Source organism: Zalophus californianus, chromosome 10, assembly GCF_009762305.2.
Source record: "Zalophus californianus isolate mZalCal1 chromosome 10, mZalCal1.pri.v2, whole genome shotgun sequence".
NCBI classification, from domain to species: domain Eukaryota; kingdom Metazoa; phylum Chordata; class Mammalia; order Carnivora; family Otariidae; genus Zalophus; species Zalophus californianus.
The window spans coordinates 59,465,705-59,488,427 of record NC_045604.1 but is presented as its reverse complement, the minus strand read 5'-3'; the positions used below and the strand labels follow the sequence as shown (position 1 = coordinate 59,488,427).

Here is a 22,723-nt window from a genome sequence, read left to right as displayed (position 1 = left end):
GAGAATGGTCCAGCTTCATTCTTCTTCATGTGGTTGTCCAGTTTTCCCAGCACCATTTATTGAAGAGACTGTCTTTTTTTCCATCGGATAGTCTTTTCTGCTTTGTCAAAGATCAGTTGACCATAGATTTGCGGGTCCATTTCTGGAGTCTCTATACTCTTCCACCCATCTATGTGTCTGTTTTTGTGCCAATACCATGCTGTCTTGATGATCACAGCTTCGTAATATAGCTTGAAGTCAGGCATTGTGATGCCCCCAGCTTCAGTTTTCTTTTTCAACAATCCCCTGGCAATTTGGGGTCTTTTCTGGTTCCATACAGATTTTAGGATTGTTTGCTCCAGCTCTGTGAAAAATGTCAATGGTATTTTGATAGGGATTGCATTGAAAATGTAGATTGCTGTGGGCAGCATAGACATTTTCACAATGTTTATTCTTCCAATCCATGAGCATGGAATGTTTTTCCATCTCTCTGTCTTCCTCAATTTCTTTCATAAGTGTTCTGTAGTTTCTGGAGTATAGATCCTTTATGTCTTTGGTTAGGTTTATTCCTAGGTATCTTGTGGGTTTTGGTGCTATTGTAAATGGAATTGATTCCTTAATTTCTCTTTCTTCACTCACATTATTAGTGTATAGAAATGCAACTGATTGCTCTGCATTGATTTTGAATTGCTGTAGGAGTTCTAGTAATTTGTGGGTGGAGTCTTTTGGATTTTCCACATAAAGTATCATGTCATCTGCAAAGAGAGAGTTTAACTTCTTTGCCAATTTGAATGACTTTTATTTCTTTTTGTTGTCTGATTGCTAAGGCTAGGACTTCTAGTACTATGTTGAACAAAAGTAGTGAGAGTGGGTGTCCCTGTTGTGTTCCTGACCTTAAGGGAAAAGCTCTCAGTTTTTCCCCATTGAGAATGATATTTGCTGTGGGCTTTTCATAAATGGCTTTTATAATATTGAGGTATGTTTCCTCTATCCCAATATTTTGAAGAGTTTTAATCAAGAAAGGATGCTATATTTTATCAAATGCTTTTTCTGCATCAATTGAGAGGATCATGTGGTTCTTGCCTCTTCTTTTGTTAATGTGATCTATCACGTTGATTTTGCGAATGTTGAACCACGCTTGCAGCCCAGGAATAAATCCCACCTGGTCGTGGTGAATAATCCTTTTAATGTACTGTCATATCTTACTGGCTAGGATCTTGTTGAGTGTTTTGGTGTCCATGATCATCAGGGATATTGGTCGGTAATTCTTTTTGATGGGGTCTTTGGTTTTGGGATCAAGATAATGCTGGCCTCGTAGAACGAGTTTAGAAGTTTTCCTTCCATACCTATTTTTTGAAACAGCTTCAGTTGAATAGGTATGATTTCTTCTTTCAGTGTTTGCTAGAGGGATGCCTGGGTGGCTCAGTGAGTTAAGTGTCTGCTCTCAGCTCAGGTCATGATCCCAGGGTCCTGGGATCGAGTTCCGCATCATGCTCCCTGATCAGCAGGGAGTCTACTTCTCCCTCTGCCTGCTGCTTCTCCTGCTTGTGCACGCACTCTCTTGCTCACTCTCTCTGACAAATAAATAGATAAATAAAATCTTAAAAAAATAAATAAATAAAAATGTTTGGTAGAAGTCTCCTTGGGAAGCCATCTGGCCCTGGACTCTTTATTTTTTGGGAGGTTTTTGATTACGGTTTCAGTTTCCTTGCTGGTTATGGTTCTGTTCAGATTGTCTATTTCTTCCTGTTTAAATCTTGGTGGTTTTTAAGTGTCCAGGAATGCATCCATTTCTTCCAGATTGCCTAGTTTGTTGCCATATAGTTGCTGATAATAAGATCTAATAATTGTCTCTATTTCCTTGTTATTGTTTGTGATGTCTCCTCTTTCATTCAGGATTTTATTAATTTGGGTCCTTTCTCTTTTCCTTTTTATAAGTCTGGCTAGGGGTTTATTGATCTTACTAATTCTTTCAAAGAACCAGCTTCTAGTTTCGTTGATCTGTTCTCCTGTTCTTCTAGTTTCTGTTTCATTGATTTCTACTCTAATCTTTATTATTTCTCTTCTGCTTGGTTTAGGCTTTATTTCCTGTTCTTTCTCCAGCTCCTTTAGGTGTAAGGTTAACGTGCATTTGGAATTTTCTCATTTTTTGAGAGAGACTTGGATGGCTATGTACTTCCCTCTAAGGACTGCCTTTGCAGTATCCCATAGGTTCTGAACTGATGTGTTTTCATTTTCATTGGTTTGCATGAATTGTTTAAGTTCCTCTTTAATTTCCTGGTTGACCCATTCGTTCTTTAGCAGTATGCTTTTTAACATCCAAGTGTTTGTGTTCCTTCCAAATTTTTCCTTGTGGTTGAGTTCCAGTTTCAAAGCATTGTGGTCTGAAAATAATGCAGGGAAGAATCCCAATCTTTTGATATAGATTGAGACCTGATTTGTAACCCAGTATGTGGTCTATTCTGGAGAAAGTTCCATGTGCACTTGAGAAGAATTAGTGTTCTGTTGTGTTAGGATGGAATGTTCTGTGTAAATATCTATGAGGTCTATCTGGTCCAATGTGTCCTTCAAAGCTCTTGCTTCTTTGTTGATGATCTGCTCAGATGATCTGTCCATTGCTCTGAGTGGAGTGTTGAAGTCTCCTATTAATGTATTATTATCAATATGATTCTTTATTTTGGTTATTAGTTGGTTTATGTAGTTGGCTGCTTCCATGTTGGGGGCATAGATTTACAATTGTTAGATTTTCTTGTTGGGTAGACCCTTTAAGTATGATAGAGTATCCCTCTACATCTCTTACTACAGTCTTTGGTTTAAAATCTAATTCCTCTGATATTGGAATTGCTACCCCAGCTTTCTTTTGAGGTCCGTTGGCATGTTAAATAGTTCTCCATCCCCTCACTTTCAATATGGAGGTGTCTTTAGGTACAAAATGAGTCTCTTGTAGACAGCATATGGACGGGTCCTGCTTTTTTATCCAATCTGAAACCCTGTGTCTTTTGATAAGAGCATTCAGCCCATTCACGTTGAGAATAACTATTGACAGATATGAATTTAGTGCCATGTATTGCCTGTAAAGTCCCTGTTTCTACAGATTGTCTCTGTTAATATCTGGTCTATATTACTCTTAGGGTCTTTCTTCTTTTATAGAATCCCCCTTAATATTTCTTGCAGGACTAGCTTGGTGGTCGCATACTCTTTCATTTTCTGCCGGTCCTGGAAGCTCTTTATCTCTCCATCCATTATGAATGACAGCCTTGCTGGATAAAGTATTCCTGGCTCCATGTTCTTCTCATTTAGTACCCTGAATATGTCTTGCCAGCCCTTTCTGGCTTGCCAGGTCTCTGTGGATAGGTCTGATGTTATTCGGATTCTCCTCCCTCCATACGTAAGAAATCTCTTCCCCCAGCTGCTCTCAGGATAGCTTCCTTATCTCTAAGATTTGCAAGCTTCACTATATGTTGGGGTGTTGATCTATTTTTGATTTTTGGAGGGGTTCTCTCTGCCTCTTGGATATGAATGCTTTTATCCTTCCCCAGATTAGGGAAGTTCTCAGCTATGATTTGCTCAAATATACCTTCTAGTTCTCTTTCTCTCTCCACCCCCTCAGGGATCCCAGTAATTCTGACATTGGAATGTTTCATGGTGTCCTTGAGCTCTCTAAGTCTATTTTCATGGGTTCCTAGCTGCCTATCCCTGTCTTCTTCGGCTTCCTTCCTTTCTGTCAGCTTATCTTCTAGATCACTGATTCATTCTTCTGCCTACTTTACCCTGGCTGTTATAGTATCCAGTTTAGACTGCATCTCATGCAGAGCATTTTTAAGTTCAGCCTGGTTAGATCTCATTTCTGCCCATAAAGATTCTGTGTTGTCACTAATGCTTTTTTCAAGCCTAGCTATTGATTTCATAATTGCTATCCTGAAGTCTATCTCTGACATCTTGCTTATATCCATATAAGCAAGTTCTGTGGCAGAGGACATTGTCTCTGGTTCTTTTCTTTGTTGGGAGTTTTTCCTCCTAGTCATTCTGTCGAGGGATGGTTGAGTGAATGAACAGAGTTCAAAGTACCAACCATGACCCAAGCAAGATGCAACTTAGAAAAAAATCCAAAGTGGTCGAAAGCTACCACAGATGCAACCAAGGCCAAGATGATCCAAAACAACAAAAAAGAAAGGAAAAGAAAGGGCGGGGGGGAGCGGAAAGAGAGATTATCATCTCTCAGGGTGGACAAAGCAGGGTGATCTCCCTGTTCCTGATTGATTTTTGGTCTGTATGTTAGAAGACACTATATCCCCAAATTGCAAAGAAATCAGAACTTATATTTGTGTGTGTGTGTGTGTGTGTGTGTGTGTGTGTGTTTATGTATCAAGATAAAATTGAATAGAGTGAAAAGTGGGCTAGTATTGGGTATAAATCTATACAACACAGATGTGAAAAAAATAAAAGTGACTTAAAAACATAGGTTGAGAAATAAAAATCTGTTTGAAACAGGAACAGGGTAAAAAAAGAAAAAAAAAAGTATAAAATTTTAGCCTGAACTATGAAGGAGTAGTGAGGGAACACCTGGAGCTCCCTGTATTATTTTCCTCTGGCACTGTGGGAAATAAGCTTATCTTTCACCTGTTCATCCAGTCTGTCTTCTGGGGGAGGGGCCTGCTGCTTGGCTTCTCAGGCCTCTTTGCCTGCATGGAGTTGCCCCACCTCTTGTCAGGGGAATGGGCTTAATGTGAGCTGGTTGGCTGTGTGGCTTTTGTTCCCTGGTGGCTTGCCACTTCTCTTTAGAGGGTTGGAACAAATATGGCCATGTGGGGATCTCTGGCCACAGCCACAGTGTCGCTGTCCCCCCACCCCGCCCAGCAAATCCTCCAGGTCAAACCATCTCTACTTCTGCACGTACCAGGCTCCACAGACCTGCGCATTTCGTGCCTGCCGCACCTTTCCCAGGGGAGTCACGGGGACCCGGGAGCATCTCTGCGCTTTGTGACTCCGCAACTGCTAGTGGTCATGGGCTCATGCATGCACCCTCTTCTGCAGCTCCCTAGTCACACTGGGTGCTGCCCCAGTGTCCTTTCGTGGGCCACACCGCCCTGAGAGCTGTTGCCCTGTCTTGGGCACACGCTGTTTTATATCTCCCCTAGGATGTTAAACAGCCCGCAGCTTCTAGTCCTTTTCAGGGTGGTCAGGCAGAGGGCGGTCTCCTTACCGATGCACCTCACAGCTTATGGTGTCCGGAGCTGAGAGTCCCCTCTGGGCTCACTGACCAGAACCAGTCTCCCCACTCCACTGCTTGGGCACTCTTATCGGTTCAGGCTCACCCGTTCTTTCTTAGTCTCCTGGAATCCTGAGACAACAGTGATCCCCCTAGAATGCTGCTTTATTCATTCCCTGTGCCCTTTTCAGAAGGGGCTGCCTCTCACTAGAGCAGATTCCAGGGGGCCTGATTTTTTGCTCCGGTGTTACATCACTTTCCGGTGGCTGGCTTATGGAGGCTCCTTCTCCTCTTCATTTATCTTTGATATTTCCCCCGAAGATTCAAGGTTCTGTACCTCCTACCTTGCAAAAATTAGTCATTTTTCTGCTTGTGGAGGTCCAGATAAATCTTCTTGCATGTCAGGTTGAATTTGTGTGTGTTCAGAATGGTTTGTTAGATATCCAGCTAAATTCGAGGGCCAGATGAAACGAGGTCCCCTACTGTGCCACCACCTTGCCCCCCCTCCTCTAAGATTTCATTCTTTTTATGGTTGACACATACACCACATCTCCTTTATCCATTCATCTGGGCTCTTTCCATAGTTTGGATATTGTTGATAATGCTGCTGTAAACATTGGGGTGCATGTATCCCTTCGAATCAGTATCTTTTTTAAAGATTTTATTTATTTGCCAGAGAGCACAAGCAGGGGGAGCAGCAGACAGGGAGAGGGAGAAGCAGACTCCCCACTGAGCAGGTAGCCTGACATGGGGCTCGATCCCAGGACCCTGGGATCATGACCTGAGCTGAAGGCAGACGCTTAACCGACTGAGCCACCCACGTGCCCCAAAATCAGTATTTTTGTATCCTTTGAGTAAATACCTAGTAGTTCAATTGCTGGATTGTAGGGTAGCTCTATTTTCAGCTTTCTGAGGAACCTCCATACTGTTCTTCAGAATGGCTACACCAGTTTGCATTCCCACGAATAGTGTATGAAGGTTCCCTTTCTCCACAATCTCACCAACACCTGTTGTTTCCTATGTTAATTTTAGCCATTCTGACTGGTGTGAGGTGATGTCCATTGTAGTTTTGATATTGAGCATCTTTTCATGTCTTTGTTAGACAGCTGTATGTCTTCTTTGGAGAAATGTCTGTTCATGTCTTCTGCTCACCTTTTAAGTGGATTGTTTTTTGGGTGTTCAGTTTTATAAGTTCTTTATAAATATACAAATGGTGTTGAGAAAACTGGACAGCAACATGCAAAAGAATGAAACTGGAGCACTTTCTTACACCGTATACAAAAATAAGTTCAAAATGGATGAAAGACCTAAATGTGAGACCTGAAACCATCAAAATTCTAGAGAACACAAGCAGTAACCTCTTTGACATCCGCTGTAGTAGCTTTTTACTAGATATATCTCCTGAGGCAAAGGCAACAAAAGCAAAAGTAAACTATTGGGACATCATCAACATAAAAAGTTTCTGCACAGCAAAGGAAAAAAGTCAAAACTAGAAGGCAGCCTTCAGAATGGGAGAAGATATTTGCAAATGACTTACTTTGACTTTCATGATCTTGACATTTTTGAAGAGTACAGGCCGGTTACCTTATAGAATGTTTCTTAGTTTTAGTTTGCCTATATTTCTTCATGATTAGTTTGAGTTTGTATATTTTTGGCAGGAGTACCACGGACGTTATGTGTCTTCTCAGTGTGTCCTTTTCAGTGTGTCCTATTGGGTGCTTATGAAGTCCTTTTGTTCCATTACTGATAACTTTGATCACTTAAGATGATGCCTCCCAGATTTCTCCTTTGAAAAGTTACTGGTTTTCACCTTGTGATTAATATTTTATAGGGAAATATTTTGAGATTTGGTAGATATTCTCAAACTTCAGTCTGCCTCTTAATTTTCATATCCATTGATGGCTTTTGCCTGAATCAGTAATTCTTATATTTATGAAATGGTGATTTTTCTAATCCAGTTGTTCCCTTTACGTTTATTAGTTGGCATTCTACTGTAAGGAAGAGCTTTACTTTTATTTTTTTAAGATTTATTTATTTAGAAAGTCACGGGGGGGAGAGAGAATCCTCAAGCAGACTCCCCTCTGAGCAGGAAGCCCAACACAAGGCTTGATCCTAGGACTCTGAGATCATGACCTGAGCTGAAACCGAGAGTCAGCTGCTCAACTGACTGAGCCACTGAGGCACCCCAAGAGAGCTTTTATTTTTAAAAAATAATGAGTATGGACTCATGGATTCCTATTTTTTAATGGGCTGTAATCTGTTACTGTCAACTTATTTTTTATGCTCAGTTTGACTGATTTTTATGGCCAGTGGGAGTCCCTTCAAGGAGTGGTTTCTGTGTCCTTTTGACATTTCTTCATCATCCTCTGAATGCTTCTTTGCTTTCTGGCTTAAAATGTTCCAGGCTCATCCTTGCGCTTTCCCTGCTTCAGCTTTGGATTACCCATTTCTCCATGGAGCCCTGGTTCCTTTAAATGGAGGGCAGTATTTAGGAGATAGGATGTGGGTGCTAGGGCATTATTGATTCTAGTTCTCCTTAGTGGAGAGAGCTACATATATACACAGCCTCCACACACATTTTTTTTTTAAAAGATTTTATTTATTTGACAGAGAGAGACACAGCGAGAGAGGGAACACAAGCAGGGGGAGTAGAAGGGGGAGAAGCAGGCTTCCTGCAGAGCAGGGAGCCCGATGCGGGGCTTGATCCTGGGACCCTGGGATCATGACCTAAGCCAAAGGCAGATGCTGAACGACTAAGCCACCCAGGCACTCCCTCACGCACATTTTTAGGTCTGTCTCACCATGAGTTCATACTAAGTACTTATAGTACCAGTTCAACACATACTGTTTTCTAGTTTTCTATTTTTGTATTTCCCTTTTGTGAGTGAAAAACCTGGCACTCAATATTCTTGTTTAGTCCTAGAATACATTAATTAAAAATCAGAGAATTAAGTGATACCCTGTAAAAAAATATTAATAGTTCAGAATTTGCTTTCAGTTGTTTTTTAGTCTGAAGGCATATAGTCAAAATACTTTGTTCAGAAGTTATTTGAGATGGTTCTTCCCCCTTCAGTGTGGTTAAATTATTCCTTTGAAGTATAGTTCAGTCCATTTGCTTGTTTTATTCCATTTCTGTTTTTTCCCATCCTTGTTGATTCTCTTACCTTTTTAATGTTTTTAAACAAAAACATATATTCAGAAGTATCACTTCAATCCAGCTCCATAAAACTCCTTGGATTGCATTAAGTTTATAAATTAACAGGGAGAACTGAAATGTTGATAATGTTGAATTCTATGTAAAGACGAGATGTCTTTCCATTTCTCAAATCTACTTTTGAGTCTTTAAAGACTTAAAATTTTCTTATACAAGTTGTGCATATCTGGGACTGGGCGAATTTTTGTGGGGCAGTTCTTTGATAACTTTTATCTGTTTTTTCTATGAAAATCAGTTTGATTAGGCTTTCTAACTTTAACGGGATCAATATTGGTAATCTCTGTTTCTCTAGGAGATTGTACATTTTATATGTTTCCAAATTTGCTTAAAAGTCTGCGAAGTTAGTCTCTTATAATTTTTAAAATTCCTCTGTTTCAGTGGTTATTCTTGTATATTTGTGCTTTTTTTCCTTAAATGAAGCTAGTGTATTGTCTATTTTTTTTTCCGAAACAACAGGCTTTTATTAGATGTAGATTTTTTTTTAATTCTCTTCCTCATTAATTTCTGCTTTTATTTTCTTGGTACTGTGGTTCTTTTTCTATTTTGGGGGCTCAGACTTCATTAATTTTCTTTTTTTTTAAGATTTTATTTATTTATTTGACAGATAGGGAGAGCAGGAACACAAGCATGGGGAGTGGGAGAGGGAGAAGCAGGCTTCCCACCAAGCAGGGAGCCCGATGTGGGGCTCGATCCCAGGACCCTGGGATCATGACCTGAGCCGAAGGCAGATGCTTAATGACTGAGCCACCCAGGCGCCCCTAATTTTCTTATTAATAACTGTTTAGTCGAGTGAGTTTTCCTCTACACATTGCTTTCAGTGCATCTCCTAGATTGACATATACAGTATCTTGTCATTTAAAAAAAAATTCTGTAGTCTTAACCCACAAGTTAATATAAGGCTTTTAAATATCCAGATGTAAAGGCCTTTCTAGTTTGGTTAGTAAATTCTAGTGTCTTTGCATTGTGATCAGTTTTGTTCATAATATTTCTACTTTATGCAGTTTTTTGCTAACTTAATATATAATCAATTTTTGTGAATGTCCTGTGGGTGTGTGAGAAGAATATTTGTTATTAGGGTGTATTTATTATCCATGAGATCTACTTTGAGTTGTTTAATTTGTTTCATCTCTTAAGAAAGATGGGTTGGAGAAAAGGGAACAGCCCTCGTGCACTACTTGTGGGAATGTAAATTGGTGCAACCACTGTGGAAAACCGTATGGAGGTTCCTCAAAAAATTAAAAAATAGAAATACCATAAGATCCAGTTAATTCCATTACTGGATATCTACCCAAAGAAAATGAAAACACTAATTCGAAAAGATACATGCACCCTTAAATACACATTTGGAATAATAGCTAAGATATGGAAGCAACCCCAGTGACCATTGATAAATGAATGGATTAAGAAGATTGGTATACAGAATACACATGTGTGCGCATACACACACACACACACAGGAATATTACTCAGCCATAAAAAAGAATGAAATCTTGCCATTTATGGCAACATGGATAGACCTAGAGGGTGTTATACTGAGTGAAATAGGTCAGAGAAAGACAAATACCATGATTTCACATATATGTGGACACTAAAAACCAAAACAGACAAATAAAAAAACCAAACAGACTCTTAACTACAGAGGACAAACTGGTAGTTGCCAGAGGGAAGGTGGGTGAGGGGATAGGCTAAATAAGTGAAAGAGATTAAGAGCTACAAACTTCCAGTTATTAAAAAAAAAATTGTCTTAATTGCTTGAGTTATATCTACTTGATCTGTCATGTGTTGAGAATGGTGTATTAAACGTCTCCTGTTACTATTGTGTTTCTATGTTTCATTACATCTTCTGTAGTTTTAAGCTGGTTACTGTGGTATTTGGTGCCTTTACAGAAAAAAAAATTGCTGAATCTTGATCTGGTAGATTAATTAGGGCTCTTAGGAACCAGTAGTCCCTGTGTTCTTGCCTTATGAAAACTTTTTATTTGACCTTTATTTCCTTGAGTTTCTAGAAAATAGAGCTGTATTTTTTTTGTGTGTTTTGTGTGTTGCTTTTAAGAAGCTTGCTCATTTAATTCTCTTGACCTTTCTAAGTTATTTGATCTTTTTGCCTGGAGACCTTAATATTTTTTCATCTTTCAAGCCTAATAGTTTTATTAGTATATGTCTCTGAATATATTGTTGCAGATCCGTCTTCTCAACTGCTTGGTGAGCCCTTTCAGTATGCAGAATCAGGTCTTGTTTCTGGAGATTTGTCTTTGATGGTCGTTTAATATTAGTTCTCTTCTATTTAATTTCTCTTCTGAAGGGAGTCCGGCATGTGTATGTAATTTAGTTCTTTTCTGATGTAATTTTTATTTCTAGAGTTTTGTCAACTCTTTATTTCTTTTTATTTCTGTTCTTAGTTTTGAAATTTCTCATTCAGGGCATGTTTTCATATCTTATAAAATTCTTGTTTGAGGATATTTAATTCAACAGAGTGTTATGTTACAGTTTTCCCTTCATGGTTTTTTGGCAGGGGAGGGGAAGAAGGTAAGGGTAGGAGTTATCAGCTAGAGTGTTTTGAGTCTCATTTTCAGTTTTCTTTTTGTGGTAGCTTTCTGTAGATGAAGGTATGTTGTTCCTTTGTATTTCTTGGACAGGGCTGGTGGTTTGGGGAGGTTTGAGATTCATAGTTCAAGTGCTCCCTCTTCTGTCAGTGTAGCAAACTGGTTTCTTTGAATACTTTCGGGGTGGCAGGGATGTGGTTGTGGGCTTTTGTTTTCTTCTGTCCTGAAAAATCCTAAGTTTTTCCCCTTTCCTCTTTGCTTTTTTCCCCTTCCACACAGTTTCTAAATGACTCTTCTCCCTCCCTCCCTTCCAGACGACCTCCTAGAGCCTCACAGGCACTTTTAAGTCTCTTTGCCGTGGTCAGTCCTCTGATCTGTCAAGATTCTGAATATTTACAGATCTTCTCATTGTGGAATAATTATAATTTAATCTTAGGCTATTTCCCCTCTGTCTCTCCCCCAGTGTTTGGTGGACTCCACTCCCCATACTCAGGTGTGAACTTGAGAAGTCACTCCACTGGAAATGAAGAGGTTTTTTCCCCTTGTATATTTTTGGTGGGAATGTAAATTGGTGCAGCCACTGTGAAAAACAGTATGGAGGTTCCTCAAAAAATTAAAAATAGAAATACCATATGATCCAGTAATTCCATTACTGGGTATTTATCCAAGGAAGATGAAAACACTTAATTGGAAAAGATATACACCCCTATGTTTATCGCATTATTTACAATAGCCAAGATATGGAAACAACCCAAATGTCCATCCATAGATGAATGGATAAAAAAGATGTTATATATATGTGTATACACACACACAGGAATATTACTCAGCCGTAAAAAAGAATGAGATCTTGCCATTTGCAAAGCATGGATGGACCTAGAGGGTGTTATGCTAAGTGAATTAGGTCAGAGAAAGACAAATACCATAGGATTCCACTTATATGTGAAATCTGAAAAACAAAACAAAAGCAGAAACAGGCTCATAAATACAGAGAACAAACTGATGGTTGCCAGAGGGGAGGGTGGGGGAATGGGCAAAATGGGTGAAGGGGAGTAGGAGGTACAGGCTTCCAGTTATGGAATGAATAAGTTTTGGGGATGAAAAGTATAGGGGCGCCTGGGTGGCTCAGTTGGTTAAGCATCTGCCTTCGCCTCAGGTCATGATCCCAGGGTCCTGGGATCGAGCCCTGTGTTGGGCTCCCTGCTCAGCAGGGAGTCTGCTTCTCCTTTTCCTGCTTCCCTGCTTGTACGTGCACATGCTTCTCAAATAAATAAATAAAATCTTTAGAAAGAAAAAGTATAGTGTAGAGAATATAGTCAATGGTATGGTAATAGTGTTGTATGATGACAGATGGTGGCTACTCTTGTCAGTATAGTGTAATGTATAGACTTGTAGAATTACCATGTTGTACACCTAAAACTAATGTAACATTGTGTGTCAACTATACTTAAATTAAAAAAATGAAAAATAATTTTAGGGGAAGGATAAAATGTATGATTACTAGGAGAAAAAAGAAACAGAATAGACTAAGTATTCTACAAAGAAAGTGAATGATATGAATTAGAATGAATCCTACATAATGGTTATATGTATTTCTATGCCAATCTATTAAAATACTTTTTTGCCACGGACAAACACCTTTCTGTGAATTTTGATGCTGGTTCTTTTTTGATCTTATCAGATGATATCAGCAGAAATTGTTCAGAGACAAACCAATACTTTCTCAAATAATCTTCAAATGGTTTATTGACTAAAATGAGTTATAGTTGTTTATCATCAAGAACAAGCACATTTGTACATGTTCAGGCAATGCAACTAATTCTAGACTAACCAATAGCAATTGTAAAATACCTTCAATTGTAAGATGCATTCCAACTTCAGTTAAAATGTGAAAAAAATGTTTTAAAAATGAAAAATTAGTGTTGAGCTCAGTTGGGTAAGTACAGGCTGCAACAAGCGTAGCTTTGGTGTAAGACATTGAGGGCTGTGCCATGGGTTTTGTTTATGATGAAACTATTACATAGTACTGTAAGCACTTTGGTAATAAACTGCTTTGAACAGGTTGGATCTGCCTTCTTCTGAGCTGCCTAATGTGAGATTCCAGTATATAGCATTTTAGGAGGGAGATTGGGCTTAGTAGCCAACAGAAACTATTGTTGGAATCTGTTAATATAAGCAGATAGGGCTCATTTCAAACACTTCTCTTAAACTTCTGTTTTTACATTAAAGTTTGTAATTTTTGTCTCTAGCTTTAGGAGAAATGGGTAGGTATTGGTGAAATTGAGAACAGACAAAGTGAGTATCAGAATCTTAAACAGGCTATTGATGACTATCCTGGTATTTTGAAGGCTAGAATATTTATAACTCTTACAAATCTGCCATTCTCTTTGTTTCTTGTCATAATTGTCTTTGAATTAATTCACTGTGTATGACTGATGGATGAAACAAGGAAGCTTTTATTTAATCAGCCAGTATTTATTGAGCATCTCCTCTGTCCCAGGCACTGTGCTGAAGGTACAGGGGTGAACAAGATTAGTGTGGTCTCTGCCCCCATGAAGCTAACATTTTTTTAAAGTTCTTTTAGATTTTATTTGAGAGAGAGAGAGAGAGAGAGAGCATGCACGGGAGGGGGTAGGGTCAGAGGGAGAAGCAGACTCCCCACCAAGCAGGGAGCCGATGCGGGACTAGATCCTGGGACTCCAGGATCATGACCTCTGCCCAGGGCGGTCGCTTAACCACTGAGCCACCCAGGCACCCTGAAGCTAACATTTTAATGGGAAAGTGAAAGTTTCAGTAAATAACAAAATGGTAATTTTAGCTTGTGATCAGTGCTAAGAAGGAAATCAACAAGATACTGTTGCTCTTTAAGCCAAGAAGAGTGTGTAGAAAGATAGACTACTTTCTAGAATATTCAAGACTTTTTTTTTTTGAGGATGGAACATTAAAACTGAGATCTGAAGCAAGAGAGCGATGTAGCCATGTGAAAAATGGAAGGAAGAGCATCCTGGGCAGAGAGGTGCAAAAGCCTGAGGTGACAGCTTGGTGTTTACTGGAAATTGTTAAGTCAGTGTGACTGGAAGGTAGTGAGCAAAGGGGGGAATATACAAGGTGAGGTTAAAGAAATAAGCAAGGACCATAAATACCATAAGCCTTCTTAGCTGCAGGAAGGAATTTTTCCCCATTTCTCCCCCCTGCTACTTCCCCTTTGGCAACCATCAGTTCTCTGTATTTAGGGGGTATGGGAAGGAATTTTATCAAAGAGGGAATTAACAGAATTTGATTAGGTTTCTAAAAGAGCTCCTGAGTTTTTAAGGGCTATATTGAAAAGGGGCAAAAAAAGGAAGTACAGTCTATAACTATTAAACTATATCTCTAGTCTAGACACGAAATGGCTTGGAGAGGGGTGACAGTAGAAATGGAGAGGAATAAGTAGATTTCATCTGGGTAAAAACCAGTAGACCTTGCTGATGGACTGGATACAGGAAGGGAGATTGAAAAGAAATAAAGATCATGCTTAGGTTTATAGATGGGGAAGAGAGAGAGGAGCAAGTTTAGAATGTTTTGAGGCCCTGGTGTGGTAAGATCTAGAAATAACAAGCAGGCAGCTGGTGGTCCTCCTGGTCTAGAACTCAGTGGAGAGGTTTGGATAATGCCAGCATTTCACTATGTGCCAGGCACTGTTCTGGGCACTGAAAATACAGTGAAGAGAGACCAGTCTTCTGCTTTAATGGATCTTACAGCATATTGATGAGGTCACTTTGGCAGAGGGCAAAAAGAGAAGAGGACCCAGCACAGAGCCCTAACAAGCTCTGACATTTTAAAACTGGGCAGCGGCTGACTTTTTAGAGGTCTCAGTACCTCTCAGCCTGCAGTTACTGTCATGTTACGTATTGTCATAGCCATCATCAGTGTTGATTTGGGTTAAAGATCTGAGGAAGAAAAGTAGGATCATCGATGCAATAATTTCACATCTCATTGGGGTACTTGTGGTGGGGCAAGGATGTTTGTTTGCTTTTGTTCTCTGGATTGTCTCATTCTTTGGGGTTGTGAGTTGTGTTCCTGTCTTGTGTTGCATGCTTTCTTTGAATGTCTGATTGTCCTTGGTTGTGTTCGTGTTTAGAAATGGGGCTGCAAAGCTGAGGAAGTGCTCTGTATTCATTGGGGATTATCAACTAGTTGGGCTTTACTGTAGGGGAAGCAGATGAGGGAACTAGATGTTAAGCTGAGGCAGAATCCTAAATGCCACAATATTGTGGGCTTTGCCTTAAGGTACCAGCACCCGTTCTCGCTGCCTGATTCTCCTAAGAACAGTTTACTTCTTTGTACAGGGTCAGGGAACTTGACCATTCTTTGTTCAGAAGAAGTTCAGCTTCCTGTCTTACCTCTGCTCTCTGGCCAGGGACATGTGCATGGGTTCAGAGCCTCTTTTGACTTCTGGTAGGCAGATCTCCTTCTGTGCAACTGGGTCTGTGAGGACTGAAGGCTGTGACTTCCTTTATCTAGCCTCCTTGGTTACCATGCCCTCATTTGCTTTCTGTATCCCACACATGTTAAATTCTCTTCCATGGAGGCCTCTTTCTGTTTTCTCTTTATTGTGGACTGCTACTATTTTTATTCTTTGACTGTCATTTGGTAGAGTCTTGGGAGCAAGAGGAGATAAATTTATGCATTTTAAACCAGAAGCCCCAGAATGTAGTCTTAAGGGGTGCAGTTTTATATTTTGATGTCACTTTAGAATTGTTTTTTCTTAGCTCAATTTATCGAGTTTTTAATTTTTAACCAATATTGGGCAGCTCTTGTACATAAGGCCTGAGACTAGGTTTTGTGGGAAATATGGGAAAGAGTAGCATGATTGTCCTAGCCCTCAGTGCCTCCTGTCTGACAAGAGCAATAAAGACACTGGAGTTGTATATGATAATTTCTGATAATTCCTAAAAGTGTTTCAAAAGATTATGTTCATCAGGGAGAAATCACTTGAGTGTAAGGGCTAAAAATATATGAAATACTTTATGGGGTAAATGGTTCTCCTGAAAAGATGAATAGAATTTCTATGAGCAGAGATTTAGGTTGAAAGGACTTCCAAGACGAGAAAAGGTCCTGAACAGTGACTCAAAGGACTGAAAGCACAAAAACTGTTGAAGAGAAGCTAGTGACTCCATTTGACTAGAGTATAGAACCTCTGTAGCTGTCGGGTGATCATGGTTCTGAGCAAGGGAAAGGTGGGTTATCCTTGAAAAGAAGGAGGGATCATAATCCTGAAATAGGAAAGGAGATCATTGAGACCTTTTGAGATAAGAAAAGAGGAGTGTCAAGGCCTTTATGCGACACATCATTTGAGTGAATGAGATAGTGTTGGATTTCCCCAAAAGACCCAACTCACTTGTGACCTTATGACTTTAGTGTGAAATTTCATAAAAGAAGCCCATATAAGATGTGTCAAAGCTAGGGCTAGATTTGAGGCTGCAAAGTGAATATTAATAGCTTAACAAAGTGTACAAAGCAGTTCTGATTTTTGACAGATTTTTAGAGTGAATCTTTCTTTACTAGAAAATACACTCCTATTTTTAGGGGGATTGGTGGGATGATTTTGGGGAAGAGAATCAAGAAATGTCAGAGAAAGACCAATACCATATGATTCATCATATGTGGAATTTAAGAAACAAATGATTGTAGGAGGGAAAAAGGCAAACTAAGAAACAGACTCTCAACTATAGAGACCAAACTGATGGTTACCAGGGGGAGGAGAATGGAGGGATGGGGGAACTAGGTGATGGGGATTAAGGAGTGCACCTGTGGTGAGGGCAGGGTGATGTGTGTGAAGTTTGTAATCACTAAATTGTACACCCCAAACTGGTATTACACTGTATGTTAACTAATTGGAATTTAAATAAAAACTTAAGTAAAAACAGATGAAAACAATGTCATTTTTAACAGTGTAACTGTAGGTTCGGAAGCATTTTTCCCTGGGATCAGATTTCCATAGGTTTGTTCCTATGGTTTGTTTGTTTTTAATCCTGGAATACATTGTTGGTTTTTCACTTGCTTTTATTTCACACACGATCTGCAGTGGAAATGTATATATGAGGTACTAAACTTGGGGTTTAAGTTCTGGAAAAGGAGCAAAACTAACTGGAAATTTAAATATTTGATTCTGTGCATATGTAAGAACATAGGCTTAGTCTCAACCTAAATCTTCATTTTAGAGTTAGAGTTTTATGAATCCTATTTACTGAATCACTTTTTAGAAAAGCAGTGGGAGAAATTCTTAATCTTATATTTAGGTGTAGTCTTCCATTCAGTTAAATAACTTAAGTGTAATTAATTTTTTTACACTTAGTGTTTAGCATGTTTGTAATTTTTAAATAATTCTTGCTAGTATGCAGGTAGTACTGTTCTGAGTCTCAGTAGACTGTGCTCAGTGAAAAGATACAGGTATATAGAGGCTTTCATTGTAAAAATATGCTGTTCGGCAGTTCCTCTCAATTATTAACCTTCTAAGGTCCCCACTCAAACAGCTTCTCAGTGGTCCCTCTCCTGACTGCCTTTTCTAAAATGTCACCTCTCCAACATTTCATATCATCTTTTTCTCCTCCTTAGAACTTGTCTCTATCTAATTTACTGTTTATTATGCCTACATCTTTTTTGATCTCTCTTCCTTACTAGAAAGTAAGTTTTGTGTGGGTAAGAGTTTCTGTGTTTCATTCTTTTTCTTCTTCTTTCTCCCTCCTCCTCCCCCCTCCCTTTTTTTTAAACTAGGCTCCACGCCCAGGAGCCCATGTTTCATTCAGTACTGTGTCCCTAGTGCCAAGAACAATACCTAGTAAATAGTACACACTTAGTCAACAGTTGTCGAACAACTGCACATTAACTAATCATTAATGTGTCTCTGTAACACTTATTTTATTTCAAGGTAGAATTTACCTGTTAGAGTTATGTATGGTTTGCATAGCATCATGAATTTGAATCAGAGGAGATAACATTTTAAACCTTTTTTAAAAATCTATTTTTTGTTTGTTAAATGAAAAACCTTAATCTTTGAGTAATAGTGTCAGTTTTTCTTAAATGATTTTAACTTGGTAAGTTAGAAATCTGGCATATAAAATGTTTAAGTAGTGTTGCCATTAAGGATATTAAAGTCCTGTTTTTGTGCAGGTGCAAGTGGCATGAAGAAAACGATATTCTCTTCTGTGCTTTAGCTGTTTGCAAGAAAATTGCGTAAGTTGGAGAAAGGCATTTCTTCGTAATGCTGTATTCTGCATTGAGTTCCTTGCCATTTTGCTTGCTGTTGCTTTTCACCTCTATTTCCATAATTCTCTTCTAAGACAGGGGTTTGGTTTTTTGGGGTCTTTTTTTTTTTTTTTTAACTTCATGTTCCTTTTATTATTCTGTCCATGTCATACTTCTTAGTAAAGTTACCACCTGAGTATTTGGGTGAACCTTCAGAAGCACTTACTGAAAATTTTCTTTGTAGGACATGAAATTCCCTAATATCAGTAGCAACAGCATTTCCTTGCCAAAGTGCTCAAAAAATAGAGATACTTTTCTCATTTTGTAGTGAAAGCACCTGGAGCCTCGGATCTTTGGGTGCTCTGATGGTCCCTTTACATGGCTGGTTACAGTTGGTTCTGAGGATAAAAAAGTGTTTATAAAGTTGTAGCCTAATTTCTGTTGCTGCCCTTTGCCTGCCTTAAACATTGGAGAATTCTGGTAATCTTTACTCTTAATCCTATTCCCTTATAATGAACCTGAAATTCTATCTGATAATCAGAGTATTGCTTACCATTAATGACCAGTTTATGGTATGTATTGCTACCCATTCCCATTTCTTCTCCAAATCTCTAAATTTCTTTTTCCCCAGTTTAGGACAGTAGATCTTACATGCTTTCTCTTTATATTAGAAATTTTAAAAATATGAATCATTTTAGAATGAATTAGATCAGATTCTGATAATGAGCTTTTCTTATTTCCTTTTAAAGGTACTGCATCAGTAATTCTCTGGCCACTCTCTTTGGAATCCAGCTCACAGAGACTCATGTACCACTTCAAGATTATGAGGCCAGCAATACTGTGACTCCCAAAATGGTTGTATTGGATGCAGGGCGTTACCAGGTAAAGAACTGACTTTTAGGAGCTCCCGATCACTTTATATGTGCTACTCAATGCGGTCCTGGTCACCAGTAGCTAAAGATCAGGACTTTGGTTCTCTCTTTTTTCTAAAACATTTTTTTTAAATCCTTTATGGAATATCAAACACTTTTTAAAAAATATTTATTTATTTGAGAGAAAGAGCTTGCAGGGGGAGGGACAGAAAGAGAGGGAGCAGACTCCCTGCTGAGCTCAGAGCCAGACCAGGGTGGACAGGCCTCCATCCCAGGACTCTCAGATCTTGACCTGAGCTGAAATCAAGAGTCAGCTGGCTGCTCAACTGACTGAAGCCACCCAGGCACCCCTGGAATGTCAAACACTTCTTAATCCAGTTGGACCCAGTTGCATAAATCTTTTTTCCTTCCTGGTGTATTTTTCTACTATATTTAATGAAGTTTTAAGAAAATTAACATTAACAATTAGTCTTTATACAAATCATCTCCAAAATTCATTCCAAAAATTAAAATATGAATGTAGATAATGTAAATACAAAAATATTTACTTCAGAAATGTATAAGACCTGATTCAGAATTTGATTAAAAGCTACCTAATTTCCCTACTGCCTTTCTTGCCTCTTTGCAATTTATTTACTGGTAGGCCTTTATATACTACTAACAACATAGCAGCTAAGAGTGTAGACTCTGGAGTTAGAATTCCTGAGTTAGATTTCCAGTCTGCTCCATACAGGCTGTGTGACTTTATGCAAGTTATTTGAACTTTCTGTGCAGATTCCTTATCTGTAAAACAAGAACAGTAATAAGGGCTAGTAGCTGCAGGATTAAATGCAACTGTATATGAAAATGCCAAGAGCTCTGCCTTGGAACATAGTAGATAATAAATAGGTGTTGTTATTTAAAAATAGTTCATGAAACAATGAAAAGGAAACCCCCAAAGTAGAATAAACTACTGATACAATCAATAGTTGGTTGACAAACACTAACCCTGATTAAATCTAACTCTTCACCTACTCTATTCCTATACTCAAGCTAAATGAGGCTGAAAAGAAACTGTCTATACTGACTGTTTTTATTAAATATCGCTACCAACTTCAAGTGAGCCCGTAGTAGAACACTGTCAGTTGTCCATTTCTCCCAGTCTCCTAGGGTTACTTCAATCCTCATTTGACATACCTGATGCCCTTGCCTCCAATTCTCTGAGAAAATAGCAGCAGTCAGAAGAGATTTTCTACATATTCCTACCACCGCACCTACCATGTACTCTGCTTTTACTCCTGTTTTAATGCATGAATTGTCTGTGCTCCTGCTAAAACCAATCCTTCTGTTTATGTTTTAGATCTTATTCCCTTACCTGCTCAAAGATATGTCTCCAACAATTTGCTTCTCTTTCTTGCATCATCAGGGTTTCTCTCAGGTCTGAATCCTTCTTATCAGGAAACATGCTATAATCTCATCTTTAACCCTCTCTTGACCCTGTAATTCCCCTCCAAACACTACCTTCTGCTTCCCTGTACAGCAGTACTCTTCAAAAGTTGATTAGACGTTGGATAAATGGGTGTTAGTTGGTATTTTACAAAGAATAATTTGAAATTGAAGTAGATGATCCAATAATTGATAAGAAAGAAAACTTTCCCTTGTATTTTTCTTTGTTACTTATAGAAGCTGAGGGTTGAGAGTCCAGGATTTTCTCATTTCAGCCCTTCTAATCAGGAACAAAGACCAAACACACCCAATGGTAAGCATCTTCTATTTCCTAAGAATGCACCTTAGCAAGTATAGGGTATGGTATGGTACTTAAACAGATGTTCTAAATTAGCTTTAAGATACAGGATCCTGTTGAATTGAGAGTTTAATTTGGCATTATTAGCACCTTAAACAATTGGATATGTACACTTTTGTATCACTTTAATATAATTTAACTTAGTCTTCAGACTTTTGTTCAAGGCATTTGAAATAAGGCCTGTTATTCTTGTAGCAGCTATAGTGTTATAGTTTTGTGAAGTCTTTGGGCAGATAGGAAAATTTAAAACCTAGGGACATGAAATTTCAAGTGGTGCCTAAAGAACTTCAATTAAGGTTTCTGGGGCTAAAAACAAAAATATTCTTGTTCAGCCTTTTGCCTTTACTCTGAGCATCTGTTTTCCTTTACTAAGAATTTCTGTCCTATTCATGAAAGGTCTACAGTGGGATAAGAGTCAATCAAGGGATCTCTATATAATAAAACCATAAAATTGCTAACATTTCTCCTCTTGTATTTCCAATATCCTTAGGTGACTATCCATCCGGGGTGAGAATTTCTGGCCAAAACAGCAGTGTTCGGGGAAGAGGGATTACCCGCTTGCTAGAGAGCATCTCCAATTCCTCCAGCAATATCCACAAATTCTCCAACTGTGAGACTGCACTCTCACCTTACATGTCCCAGAAAGATGGATACAAATCTTTCTCTTCCTTGTCTTAATGATGGTACTTCTTTCAATTTCTGGAAAAATAACAGGCCCGACTTCCCTTCTGACTACAGTCATATTAAACAAATCACATCAATGATAAACGTCACCACTCTAAAGACTACTTAATTTGTAAGGAAATTCTGTTTCATAGTAAAAATAATTGTGGTTGGAGAAGATCTTGGCATTTTTTCTTTTTTTTCTTTTTTGAGGGGTGGTTCTACTTCCTGACTGTATGATGTAAACACCATTAAAGTTTTGAGTCCTTTAAGAACAAAACTGGCATTTCAGAGTTGTGCTTTTGGGAATATTTTGATAATCTTTCCCTCTACAATAAAGGTATTGAATATCTGTTAGGAAAAGGCTTTTTAAATAGTGTTAATCTCTTTCTTCCCATTATGAAATGTTGGAACCTTATTGAGAACCTACTTTGTGGACATATATATCATCTTGTGAAATCCTTATAACCACTCTGAGGAAGGAGATTACACCCATTTTACGCACACACACAAGTTCAGAGATTCAGGTCATATTTAGGAGAAACTGTTAACTAACTCCAAAGACTGTTTCTCATATATGGCACTGTCTTCTACTTCCTTTTCATCTGTTTTTGGTATCAGATCTTTTAATAAGAAAGAACTCACACAATGTAAGTTTATATTTCATGTTCTACTAGCAGATTAAAAAAAAAAATCTTATATCCAAGCTTTGAGTACATATCTTCAAAATCAGCATGACAGAAGGGTGGCTCAGTTGGTTGCATGTGACTCTTGATTTGGCTTGGGTTGTGATCTCAGGGTTGGTAGATCAAGCCCTACCTTAGGCTCACGTGCTGGCTGTGGAGCCTGCTTAAGATTCTCTCTCTCTCTGCCCCTCCCTCCCACCTCTCTCTTTCTTCCTCTCTGGAAAAAAAAAAAAAAAAATCAGCATGACAACAATTGGGTTGGCTGAAGCAGTGAAGAGAAGGCCTAAAATTATAATTCAGATCCATGGATTTAGGTGCCTAAGTCCTGTGCCATCTGAATTTAATCCTGTGTTAATCTAAAACTTATGTTTTTAAAATTTTATAGGTCATGTTATACTTTTGAGGTATATGTATCAGATAAACCAAAACAGTAGGTCCCAGGAATTTGCTTTAGAAGAATAGCTGTTCTAAAGAGAAAAAAAAATAGCTGTTCTTTCTCTTGAGAGCTAATAACCCCCAAACAATATTAGTAAAATTCAAACTCCTG

General features: G+C 38.6%; 1 protein-coding gene across 1 annotated transcript in view; it reads left to right on the top strand.

Moving 5' to 3' along the window:
- MAEL (maelstrom spermatogenic transposon silencer) overlaps positions 1–21,762 on the top strand; it is a 38,327-nt gene extending 16,565 nt beyond the window's left edge. Inside the window, exons 9-12 of the mRNA XM_027612306.1 lie at positions 18,098–18,160; positions 18,922–19,054; positions 20,707–20,782; positions 21,318–21,762. Coding sequence (XP_027468107.1) covers positions 18,098–18,160; positions 18,922–19,054; positions 20,707–20,782; positions 21,318–21,505 — 460 coding nt within the window. The 3' untranslated portion in view covers positions 21,506–21,762. The remainder of the gene's footprint in view (positions 1–18,097; positions 18,161–18,921; positions 19,055–20,706; positions 20,783–21,317) is intronic.
- Positions 21,763–22,723: the final 961 nt, after the last annotated feature.